Source organism: Tursiops truncatus, chromosome 2 (assembly GCF_011762595.2).
Source record: "Tursiops truncatus isolate mTurTru1 chromosome 2, mTurTru1.mat.Y, whole genome shotgun sequence".
Classification (NCBI taxonomy): domain Eukaryota; kingdom Metazoa; phylum Chordata; class Mammalia; order Artiodactyla; family Delphinidae; genus Tursiops; species Tursiops truncatus.
This window is the reverse complement of record NC_047035.1, coordinates 119,428,666-119,442,152: the sequence shown is the minus strand read 5'-3', so window position 1 is coordinate 119,442,152 and position 13,487 is coordinate 119,428,666. Positions and strand designations below refer to the sequence as shown.

The 13,487-nt window shown below is 43.2% G+C and overlaps 1 protein-coding gene across 1 annotated transcript in view; it reads left to right on the top strand.

The window, feature by feature from the left end:
• The window catches only part of LOC101324019 (OTU domain-containing protein 7A), a 105,492-nt gene that overhangs the window by 41,473 nt on the left and 50,532 nt on the right, over positions 1-13,487 (top strand). The window contains exon 3 of the mRNA XM_073801326.1: positions 10,513-10,614. Within this exon, the coding sequence (XP_073657427.1) occupies positions 10,513-10,614 (102 nt within the window). The remainder of the gene's footprint in view (positions 1-10,512; positions 10,615-13,487) is intronic.

Below are 13,487 nucleotides of genomic sequence, written 5' to 3'. Positions count from 1 at the left end.
TTCACTTTGTGGCAACCCAGTTTTCATGTCTCCCAGCCTGGTTGTTTATAAAAAGGCTTTGTAAAAGTAAGGTGAGACAGGTTAATAATTCACAGTCTGGAAAAACAAAATTACTAAGTGCAGACATGTTGTTTCTAATTATGTCTCCAACCAGCCATCCCGGGGCACTGTCACGTGAGGCCCTTGATTGCATTTCTCATTTAGCCTTAATAAGATGACTTGCGCATGGCGAGAATTTACCAATTTGTTAGCATAAGCATCAGTGTCTTCATGTAATAGATGCTGGTCTATTTAATTTTGTAATGTTAATACGTTCTCATTCAGAAATAAGGGTACCATTATTTTATATTAATAAACTCACTTATCATTAAAATGCAATTTCTGAATCTTAGTCAAAAAAGCACTGTAGAGCTGATAAGTACCCCATTTAAATGAAACCCTGTCAAGATTTATTATATTAAACTTGGTTAATGTGGTAATCTATTAGGCTCTGACTCTCTCTCTGACTCTGAACTAAATGTACTTTTGAGGGCCTTAATTTTCTAGTATTACTTGCAATTCTTATCCTTCATGTTTCCTTATTTATTTACTGAAACAATAACACCCTTTATTAAAATGTATTCTTAATAATGACAGATGGTTTATTAAATAATGCGATGCCCCTCCAACTGTTCCAATCCTCTTAGTATTATTCTTTCCTAAAAAAAAAAAAAAAGTTTTAATTAAGTACTTGCACAACTTGTTGGAAATAGGTATCGTAAACATTTTCACGGGCTTCCCTGGTGGCGCAGCGGTTGAGAGTCCGCCTGCCGATGCAGGGGACATGGGTTTGTGCCCCGGTCCAGGAGGATTCCACATGCCGCAGAGCGGCTGGGCCCGTGAGCCATGGCCGCTGAGTCTGCGCCTCTGGAGCCTGTGCTCCGCAATGGGAGAGGCCACAACAGTGAGAGGCCCGCGTACCGCAAAAAACAACAACAACAACAAAAAAAACATTCTCACTTGATTGAAATTTCACAAAGAGTTGAAGGCCCTAAGAGGTGACCATTAGATTTCATTCCCAAATATGTCACTAGTAATTTCACATAACATTAGAAATATAAGATAAAACCATTCATAAACTGGAAACAATTTTACAAGCAATTTTAATATAACCCAGAAATGGTCAGGATGGAATTAAATTTGCCGGCCAGCTCTGTGTAACCCCCTAACTGTTCATCCTGATCATTACTAGGGAAGAGCTGAATGAGGATGATCCCTTTCTAGGACAGACATACAGTGAACAAACTGCCATACTAAGGCACCATTATGGATGGGATGTTTGTGTCTCCCCCAAATCCACATGTTGAAGCCCTAACACCCCGCTCCATGTGATGTTATTTATAGATGGGGCCTTGGAGAGGTAACTAAGTTTAGATGATGGCAGGAGGGTGGGGCCCCATGATGGAATTAGTGTCCTTCTAAGAAGAGAAAGAGAAACCAGAGTTTGCTCTCTTCCTGCCATATGAGGACACAGTGAGAAGGCGGCTGTCTGCAAACCAGAAAGAGAGCCCTTGCCAGCACCTTGCTCTTGGACTTCCAGCCTCCAGAACTGTGATCAATATATTTCCACTGTTTAGTCCTCCCAGTCTATGGTATTTTGTTATAGCAGCATGAGCTGACTAAAACAGGTACACACCCAGAAGAGGAGAGAGGGAGAGCCAGAAATCATTTGAGTCTCTTTTTTAGAGGGCAACCCAATATTCAGCTGTACCGGATGCCTGGGGGTGGTAGGGAATGTGGAAAGCTCATTGGATATCTCGACTATCAGCCCATCACTGAGTGCCCTTTTTATTTATTATTATTATTTTTTTTTGCTTAATATATCTTGAAGATTTTTTATTGTCAGCACATGGAAACCCATCTCATTCTTTTTTTTTAACATCTTTATTGGAGTATAATTGCTTTACAATGGTGCGTTAGTTTCTGTTTTATAACAAAGTGAGTCAGTTATACATATACATATGTTCCCATATCTCTTCCCTCTTGCGTCTCCCTCCCTCCCACCCTCCCTATCCCACCCCTCTAGGCGGTCACAAAACACCGAGTTGATCTCCCTGTGCTATGCGGCTGCTTCCCACTAGCTATCTAATTTACATTTGGTACTGTATATATGTCCATGCCACTCTCTCACTTTGTCACAGCTTATCCTTCTCCCTCCCCATAACCTCAAGTCCATTCTCTAGTAGGTGTGTGTCTTTATTCCCGTCTTACCCCTAGGTACTTCATGACATTTTTTTTTCTTAGATTCCATATATATGTGTTAGCATACAGTATTTGTCTTTCTCTTTCTGACTTACTTCACTCTGTATGACAGACTCTAGGTCCATCCACCTCACTACAAATAACTCAGTTTTGTTTCTTTTTATGGCTGAGTAATATTCCATTGTATATATGTGCCACATCTTCTTTATCCATTCATCCGATGATGGACACATACGTTGCTTCCATGTCCTGGCTATTGTAAATAGAGCTGCAATGAACATTGTGGTACATGACTTTTTGAATTATGGTTTTCTCAGGGTGTATGCCCAGTAGTGGGATTGCTGGGTTATATGGTAGTTCTATTTGTAGTTTTTTAAGGAATCTCCATACTGTTCTCCATAGTGGCTGTACCAATTCACATTCCCACCAGCAGTGCAAGAGTGTTCCCTTTTCTCATTGTCAGACTGAACGTGGTCTGGAAAGCCAAAAGCATATCATGGATTAGTTTCAAGGGTCACAATGGTGTGGCCTGAGTTAACTCTGTTAAAAGTGTCAACAGCGGTGAGGCGAAGCTGACAGTCAGCCCGCCAGGAGCAGGCAGGGGCAGGGCATCCTCCTCCACCACAAGACAAACGGGTTGACTCTTGGCAGGAGTCCCAGGTGTGGCGTGCAGTGGCAGCCTCTGCATCAGACCTAGGAGTCCTTCCTTCATTGGCCCTGTGTGGTGGCAGTCACCATGTGCAGTGCAGCAAGGGGTCCAGGCAGCAGTGGTGGTGGTCTGAGAGGTGCAGCCTCAACAAGCAGCTTGATTCCAGTTAGTCTCATCAGAGGACGGGCCCTCACCATGCCCGTGGACAAGACTGACCCAGATAGTTTGATCAGCATGTGTGATTTCTCATCACATTTCCTGGCTCCAAAAAAGTGTGTCTTTAATCTACCAGTCTGTAGTTTTCCAAGTAACAGACCAAACCAGTAGGCCAAACAGCCCAAGGGTCAGTAAAGACATAGCAAACTTCCTCCAGGGAGTGCTGGCCAGAGCTATGAGAACAGCCTTGAGCCCTGCCCACTGGACAGAATGACCAAGTCCACTTTGGTATCTGCAGAGCTGGCACTGGGGCCACACAGCCACCATGGTCCAGCCACCACTACCAGGCTCAGCTTAGCTGATGCATCAGTGCACAGCCTAGGCATTCAGGGGCTTCCTTGTGTCCAGGGCCCTGCTGAGCCAGCAGCTCTGCTTCAGGCTCAGAGTGGGGGATAGTTTCTTCCAGAGAGGCAGCTGCCACTTTCTCATGTAAAACCCAGAGGCTGCTGTGACCAGGCCTGCTGTGTGATTGAATACACCATTTGCATCTGACGAGTGATGCTCACTGAGCACTTCTCACCTTGTTTTGCACTGAAGCTGAGTTGACCACCCCAAAATGGGAATATCAGGCCAGGGTCACCGGGCCTCCACGGGGGAGATGTCTAGTTTTGGCTGGAGTCCAGTAGCAGGTTAATTGCAGCTTTCCCAAAGGGATGAACATGGTAGCCATGTCAGGGATGTGACAAGTCTGAAACCCCAAGGGGCACTTCTGGATGGATGCCGCCTCCCCTTGCCAGAGGTTCCGGTCAGCGAGAGCACTGGCCACAGACACTTGGAACTCAAAGGGCCCCCAAAAGTAGCAAATATGCCAAGAGTTTGCTGGACCACTTTCAACATAGCCTGATAGGCTGGCTCCACTCACAGGAGGCTGATTTGCAAGTTGGAGGTCATAAAAGACCAACTAGAATGCCCAGCTGAGGCACATTGCATCTTCATCCCAGAGCCTAAGGAGGAGCCTTCTTTTGGCAGTGGGGTGTGGGGCTGAAGATGCAGCAGTTTTCCTTGACTGCCAGAGGGATTGAGCATTGTGAATCCCCAACAGCATCCCAAGGAACTTGACTTGGCAAGGAGGCCCCTGAATTTTTTTGGGACTTATCAGCCACCCCGCTGGCTGAGGTGTGATATCACACAGTCCAGGCCCCGAGGCTGAGCTTCTGACGTGCAGGCCAGCAGTCACCATCTACAAGGTGAAAGCTCGGACACAGTGGGTAGAGCCCTCACATGCAACCCCGACCCATCCATGAGGAGTAAATGGCAGGAGCATTTTCCCCATTGGCCCTTCTCTACCTTTGGCTCTTCTGATCAGGAGAATCCCCTCTGGCACTTATGGGATGGGATGTCCATGCATGTGGACTTAATCCCTGTGGTACATTCAAGTGTAGAAGCAGCAACAAGATTGCCCTGGATTAGACCCAAGGGCGCTACCGCTCACAGGATCCCGCGAGCTTCTGTTCCCCACTATGAGCATACCCAACCCCCATCAGTTGAACTCAGATGCCCCTTCCCCCTGTGACTGTGTGGGATGGTGACTTTGGCACCTTTCTCCAACATAGCCATAAAAGTTTGAGCTCCTCTCCTCCATGAGGTGTCCCAGCTCACTTGGACAGGTACATGTGACCTCTGGTCCTCCTCTGGGGCAGGGAGACCTAGGCCCCATCCCTACGACCTTTCATGAAAGCAGCTGATGCCAGGGTAGAGAAGTAGGGAGGGGCCAGGAGGTACAGAGGGAGAGCCAGGTGCAGTTACTTTCACATCTGAGCACTTTTGCAGTTCAGCCAAATGAACTTCCCATGGTCTGGTCCACCAGAAGCCCTGTATCAACTTTGGGGGCTCCTTGGAGTCACACAGGAAGGGAGTGAGCATCAGCCCCCATTCAGCCCTACCTCACCGCTTCACCTCTAAACAGTTGTTGATAGGACTGTTAGGCCCTTAGTCACTGGCCCTTTGCCTATCACCTGGGTAAGAGAGTTCCCTACAGGATCCTAGGGCATCTTTTCCCATCTCCTAACTTAGCCCAAGAGGCCCCATGTCCTGTCTCTTTTAGAAAGCCCGGTGTCTGTTGGAATCTCATCCCCATCTTCAAAAACTGTCCAGAACTGTGAAGATCCTACTCTGCTTACAAGCTAGCTAGTCAGCCCAACACAGGTTCAAGGATGCTGGCAAAAGACATGAGACTCCTGGGTCAGAGACAGAGGACTTCATCACTCACAGCGTAGCAAGCAGCACGAGTTCCATGTTTATGTCAGTTTCCCTTGCCCTCCAAACCCCATGGGTGTTGCAGAAGCAGGGATGGGGGGATACTGTACACACAGTGGATTTGTGTCAAAGCTCAGAGCCCATAGCTTAGGAAACTCCAACACAGTCAAGTCAGTTGAAAATATAACAGTAGTAAATGTGTATACACCTAAGATTTAGCCTAAAATATATATAAAGCAAAAATTGACAGACTCGAAAGAGAAATAGACAAATCTAAAATCAAAACTGGAGATTTTTAACAGAATTCTCTTGATAAATGATAGAATCAATATTCAAAAAAATCAGTAGGGATCAGATGAACATAAATAAAGAGCTTAACCTAATTTACATATATACCACATGGCACCTACCAATTGCAGAATAAATATATATTCTTTTCAAGTAAACAATTTTCCAAATTGACTACATAGTGGGACATAAAGATTGTATCAATAAATTTCAAAGGATTTGAAATCATTCAGGGTATGTGCTCGGACCACACAATGAAATATCCCTCTTTATCTCATGTCTTAATGATGTCTACTTCATCTGATAGCAGTAAAAGTTTACCAGCTTTACTTTTGCTTATTTTTGAATGATATATCTTTCTCTACCTACTTACTGTCAAATTTCTGTGTCATTATATTTATGGTTTCTTTTGTCAACAGTATATAGTTGGTTTTTAAGGAGGGCTGACAGTGTCTTTTAATTGGAATATTTAGTCCATCCACATTTAATATAAATGCTCTTTTGGTTTAAATCTGTTATCTTGCTGTTTGTTTTTTGTTATTGTGTTTCTTTTTTCTCTTTCTTGTACTCTTTTGAATTATTTAAGGATGTTTATCATTCTGTTTTCCCCTCTACTATCTTGTTAGTTATACATTTCTTATTATTCTTTTCGTGGTTACACTAGAGTTTACAACATGCATTTTTGAGTTATTAGAATTTATCTTAAGTTAGCACTTTTACCTCTTTCTGGTCAATATATGAACCTTAGAATTTATGTCATTTGTTACAGACTCCCATATTTTGTGTTGTTGCTGTCATGTGTTTTAATTCTACATATAACTTGATCCCCAAAAGCCATTACTAGTATTGCTTTAAACAATCAATATTTACCAACATATTTGCCCTTTCAAGTCTCTTTATTCCTTTTGTATACCCTGCCTCCCATAGAGTCATTTTCCTTCTGTCTGGAGATCTCCCTTTAGAATTCTTTACTGCAGGTGTGCTGGTGATGAATTTTTCTTTCTATTTTTCTGGGGTATAGAATTCTAAATTGGTAATAATCGCCTTTCTTCAAAACACCTTGCTGAGATTACGATAGAAATTGCATTTAATCTATGCATCAATTTAGAGAGAATCCACATCTTTACTGTGTTGAGAGTCTTCCAGTTCATGAATATAGTATGTCTCTCCAGTTGTTTAGATCTTCTTTGATTTCTTTCATCAGCATTTTATAGTTTTTAGCATACAAGTACTGAAAATGTTATTTTATACCTATACTTCAGTATTTAATTTTTGAGCTATTGTAAATAGTATGATATTTAAAAATTTGAGGCCCATGTGTTCAGAGTTCGTATGTCAAAATACCGTTGATTTGTGTATGTTGATCATGTATTCTGTGACCTTGACAAAATCATTTATGAGTTATAGTATTTTTTGTAGCTTCCTTCTGATTTTCTACATAAACCATCCTGTCACCTGCAAATAAGGACAGTGCTAGGTCTTTCTTTCTGATATGTGTTACTTTTATTTCTTTTTCTTGATTTATTTCACTGGCTAGGACTTCCAGTACTATGTTGAAGAGCAGGTAGAGAGAGAGCATCCTCACCTTTTCCCAGTCTTAAGGGGAAAGAATTCAGTCTTTAACATTTAAGTATGATGTTAGCTGTATGGTTTTTGTAGATGTTCTTTACCAAGTTGATGTTCTTTACCCCTCTGTTCCTACTTTTAATGGGAGTTTTTGTCATGAATGAGTATCAAATTTTGTCAAATGCTTTTTCTGTGTTGATGATATGATCAAGTGATTTTTCTTCTGTAAACTGTTAATATGGTGAATTATATTAATTGATTGATTTTCAAATATTAAACTAGCCTTGCATCCCAGTAATAAACCCCACTTAAATGTAGTGTATAATTTTTCTATAAAATGCTGAGTTCTACTTGTTTTTATTTTGGTAAGAATTGTGTATCATATTCATGAGAGGTATTGATCTGTACTTCTCTCTTTTTTATATTTTCTTTGTCTGGTTTTGGTATCAAGGTAATACTGGCCATTTTCTGCAGGAGTTTGTATAGGATTTGTTGAGTATGTCTATTTGTATAGGCTTTTTAGTGGTTGCTCTAGATATTATGTTATATACATACTTTATCAAAGCATACACATAAAGTGCTGACACTTTACCACTTTTATGAAGCATAGAAACCTTACCTGCCTTTATGCTCCTTTATCCTCCACCATCTATAATTGTCTTAAATATTTCTTATATACACATTGAGACAATGTTATAATTTTTTCTTCAACTGTCAGACATAATTTAGAAAATTCAAGAGGAGAAGGAAAGTCTCTGTATTCATTCATATTTTTGCTCTTTCCATGTTGTTCCTTCCTAATGTTTGAAGATTTCCTCTTTTGTCATTTCCTTTCTGTCTAGAGAACTTCCTTTAGCCATTCTTTTAAATTAGGTCTACTGGAAACCTAAATTCTCTTAGTTTTCCTTCATCTAAGAATGTGTTGATTTCCTCTTTATTTCTGAAGGATACTTCTGTTGTACATAGAATTCTGGACTGATGGCTCTTTACTTTTAGCACTTGAAAAACATTGTTCCACTTCTTTCTGATCTCCATGGTTTCTGATAAGAAATTCTCTGTCATTACAATTGTTTTTCCCATATAGGTAAGGAGTTGTTTCTCTTTAGAAGCTTTCAAGGCTTTTTCTTTGTCTTTAGTTTACAGAAATTGGACTATGATGTGTTTTGGCATGAATTTCCATGGGTTTTTCCCATTTAGAATTTTCTCAGCTTCTTGAATTCATATATTTATAGGTTTGTTTGTTTACAAAAATTGGGAAGTTTTCAGTGATTATTTCTTTGAATACTTTTCTCAGCTCTACCCTATTTCTCCTCTCCTATGGGACTATGGTCACGTGATCTTTTTTAGTTTATTTTCTCTCCATTATTCAGTTTCTGTAATTTCTATGTTATACCTTGTCATCCACATATTCTTTCTTCTATTCTCTCCATTCTGTTATCGAGTACATCCATTGAATTTTTTTAACCAATTGTTGGATTATTTTAGTTCCAAAAACCTAATTTGGCTTTTCTTTGTATCTTCTTTTGTTGTTGTTGTTGAGACTTTTTTTGGCTGACATTTTTCTTTTTTTTTTTCATTTGTTTCAAGCCTGTTTGTAATTGCTTGTTGAGACATTTTTTATGATGCCTGCTTTAAAATCTCTGTCAGATAATTCTAACATCTGTGTTATCTGTATTGGTGTTGGTTAGTTGTCTTTCCTCATTCCATTTGAGGTCTTCCTGGTTCTTGGTGTAAATAATTTTTAGTTGAAAATTGTATATTTTGAGTATTAAGTTATAAGACTCTGAATCATTTAAATCTTGTGTTTTAGCAGACCTTCTCTGACACCATTCCATTAGGTGTAGGACGCCATTGATTCACAGCCATCAGATGGGGGTGGACGTACAGGTTTTCCACACTGCCTCTGCTGGAACCTAATGTGGCATGGGCTTCTTGGTACTGCTGGGCGGTAGTGGGCGAACCTCATCACCATCAGATTGGGGTGAAAGTCCAGGCTCCCCATATGTTCTCCATTTGGTAAGGGTGGAATCCTCATTACCATCCAGCAGGGTTCAATTGCTGACTCTGCACCACCTGGCAGTGGGGGAGGGGTAGAGAGTGACTCATGGCAGCCTGGCAAGGATGAAGCCTCAGCTCCCCACTCGGCCTCTGCTAGAAGAGTGGTGGGAGGGCTACAGTTTGTTCTGTGGGTGTGGCTGGAATAGAACAGCTGTTTTCTAAGCAGTGGCTATCTGGCTAAGAGGCCCCTCTCCTGGTGTTCTGACTAGAGAGAGCATGATTTTTTTGACAGCCTCCATTATTTCCAGATTGTAACCTTCTCTAGCGTCTACTCTGGGGTTTGTGAGGCAAAGAGGAACCCAGGGCACCTACCACCAGGATGTGCCTCAAGTCCTGAGGTTCCTAGCCAGTCTGCCTTCTTCTCTCCACCTTTCAGTCTTCCCATGTTGTTTTATATGTAATGTCCAGGGGTTTTAGTTGTAGTTAGTAGAAAGGTAGTGGAGAGGATGTCTACTCTGTCTTCCTGCAAGCAGAAGTCTCGAGATGTGTTGATGAAATTTAACATGACTTACCAAAATAGCTACAATGTCAGACAAAGACAAATATAACATGACATCACTTATGTGTAGAATCTTAAAAAAATAATAATACAAATGAACTTATTTACAAAACAGAAATAGACCCACAGACACAGAAAACAAACTTATGGTTACCAAAGGGGAAAGGGGGGATAAATTAGGAGTCTGGGATTAACAGATACACATTACTATATATAAAACAGATAAACAACAAGGGCCTACTCTATAGCACAGGGAAATATATTCAATATCTTGTAATAACCTATAATGGAAAAGAATCTGAAAAATTTTTTATATATATATATATATATATATATATATATACACATGTATGTATAACTGAACCACCTTGCTGTACACCTGAAACATTGTACCTCAACTATACGTCAATTAAAAAAATTAAATATAAACCATATCTCAAAGGTATGTATGCATCAACAAAGAAGGATGGTATTTTTTTAGAAAAATAACTTTTGGGAGGGGAAACTGTGTTCAAGGAAATTACACAAAGGAAAATTTTACATTTTGTGTAAAATGTGTTCCCAGATTCAAGGAGAGAAGGCTTTAGTCTTGAGTTTCTTGCTAGTTGATGGGAGAATTTGGCAGTTTTTTATCTTAGGAAAAAAATCTGTATTTTTTTTTGAGAATAAGTAACCATAACCCTCCACCTTACCAATGAAGTTCTCTAGAATCCTCTAGAAAATCATCCGCCAATGTTTAAGCTTACTCAGCAAACATCCCTGCCTGTCCTGGGATTCTAAACGTGAGCTTCTGTTCCAGGTCGCCTGAACTGGTGGTCCACCGTGTGCACGAGCTGTAAACGGCTTCTTCCTTTGGCCACGACAGGGGACGGGAACTGCCTTTTACACGCTGCCTCACTGGGTAAGCCCCACAGTGTAGACAGAGGGTGGCAGTGCCCAGGCCTGCTCTGTGCGTCATTAAAGGACAATCATATACTAAGTAGAGCCACGTGCATTACTGTCATCTGGAAGAATCCCCAAGGGATGGAGCCAACAATTCCTGCCCTTCTTGTCAAGCAGCTGGCAGGCTTGGTGGGGACATAGAGCACACACGAGAAAAGACCTGTCCTGATAGAAGGAGTCCTGAGCAGAGCTGCAGGGATGGGCATTAGACATCGTGATCTAGAGCAATCAAAGAGGACTTCCTGGAGGAGGTGAGATTTTACTGAGACTTGAAGAACTTGAAAGACTATAAAAAAGGACCTTCCAGGCAGGGAGACCACATAGATAAAGCAGAAAGGCAGAAATTAACATGGTGTTTGGGGTCGGGGCTAAGCCCTGTTGGGCTCGAGCAGGAAGTCTGGGGAGCAGCGCATGAGGCTGGGTAGGTCTGGGGCCACCACACTGACTGCAGCTGATGCACTCAGACTGACAAAAAGACAGACATAGGTACTGCTTGGGTAAATAACACGGCACAGTCAGAATACACCACAGAGAGGTCAGCAACCTCCTCCAACGGAGATGCGAGCTTCCTGGTTACAAAAAGCGATACCAGCAAATGCTCAAGTGTGGGTGGCAATATTTGGATGATGGAAGGTCACGGTAGACTTTCTGGAAGCTCACTTAACCCCTCTGGACCCAGGCTTACAACACAGGCAGAACTGAATTTGTGCCGGGGACCCCAGTATCAGTGCCAGTGGCGCCTTATCAGTCCTGCAGTATGAGGACCCTCTCCAGGGGTGGGCCCCTCCGACGAGAGTATGGTCCTTGTTGGTCAAACTCGCCTCCCCAGGTAAACATGACCTTAACCCGATGCTCTGTCCCAGAGCAAGGACGCCCCAGACCTTGCTTCAGACCTGTAGTGAGGCCTATTCTGTAAGAGGTGGGCTGAGATGAGCCTGAAAAGGCTTAGAGGGTAATGAGGGGACCTGGAAAGGGCCCCGAGATGCCCAGAGGAGGATGGAGCCCAAGAGCAAAGGGAACATCCCACATTCCATGGGCTTGACAAGGAGTGATGGGGAAGACAAGGGTACCCACCCACCTCCTCCCTTTCAAAACTAACGCATTTCTGTCTGTTGACTCCACATTCATCATCGTAAAATAATAATCAGCAATCCCACTGCCCAGCGATGGCTGCTTTTAACATTTTGGTATATTGTCTTCCACACTTTTGTCTATTCTTCCAGTGAAATTAGGACCTCACGGTGCTCACAGTTTGGAATCCAACATTTTTCCCTTAAAATTGTATTGAGAATTTTCCATGCTGTTCTTCAAAAACATATTTTTGCTAGTTGTGTCCTATTCCATCGTAATGTATTCACTATCTCCCTCTTATGGAACTTATTTCATCTTGTTCTGTATAAAACCTGGAGAAGGAAAATGAAAGAAGAGATCTCTCCTCTGTGTCAACCAGCAGCCTCTTTACAAAGTTTCAGGCATGGAAATGCCTTTGTCCTTCTGAAACTGCAGCATGCAGAGGCACTGTCCCTGGCATGACCATGGGTGGATAAGGCCACAAACCAGCTGGCCACATGCTACTGTGGTCCTGTCTGATGGCATGTGTTTCCCCATGAGCACAGCAGGCCCTCCAGGTCTGCCTGGGAAGAGAAAGCCTTCTGCAGGTGGCCCTCACTCCAGCTGTAAGAGAGGCTAGGCCAAGACTGAGCCTGGGACTCGTGGCCTGTTGGTTCTTTTCTCCCAGTACTTTGTTCCCCTTTTGTACTTAAATTGCTGAACCCCACAGGAGCAGGACTGCCCGAAGTGGCCATACCACACTCACCAGCAGTGCTTAATGGACCTGCTGACCAGCCCTGGCATTGACCTAGGGTGTGGGGCACCCATAGAAATGATGGTAATCCTGGGGTCAGGCTTGTGGGCAAACATGTATGGGACAAGGAGACCCTCTTTGCAAAAGAGACCCGAACAAGGAGCCATGGCCTGTAGACTGGACCCGGGACTTGCCCTGCCTGGGAGGACGCTGCAGGCAGGTCTGAGGGATGAGAAAGCTCAGCTCAGCCTGTTCATAAAAGGAGTGTTGATAGCCACCTCCCTCCGCCTGTGCTGCAGAAAAAGACCAAAGCCTCCCTGGACAGAAAGCCCACAGCAGCCCAAGGTTATCCGCGTGTCTTTGCACTAAAGGATGTACAGCCAGTTTGGGCTTTTGATCAGCAGTCAGTGCGGGTCACTGCTCTCTGAAAGCTCTCCAGGGGGTCCCAGCTCACTTCAAGTCCACCTTTCCAGTCTCCACCTCTTCCCCTCTATCCCAGCTCCAGCCACCTTTCCCTCCCTAGTATGCCACGTGGGCCTCCTCGGGGCCAGCCCTGGCCTCTTCCTGTGACTCAGCCCCGTCCTTCACCACTCAAGTCTTTGCTCCAATGTCTCCACTCACGCCGTGACCAAACCACCCACCACTCTGCCCTCTTGGCCTGCTTCATCCCCCCGATGGTGCTGCTGCCCGCAACATAGGGTGTTCCATGCTAATTCGATGCCTGCCTCTCCGCCCCTCAATGTGGGCTCCGTGGGATTTTAGGAATTGTCTGTCCTGGTTGCTGCTGTGGATATTCCCAGCACTCAGAATGGTGCCTCACCCCTACTGTGAAATAAGTATGGAATTAGGTGGAATTAATGGGATTCAATTAAACAAATGAATGAAAGAATGAATTCCCCCACTCTCTCCCTGTAGCCAGAGCTGCATCTCTCTTTCACGATGCTTCTTCCATCGGTTGGGTTTCTTGGCCACTTCTGAGCTGTGCCAAAGGCGTACTCAGAGATGCTGGTTTGTCTTTATTGACCCCT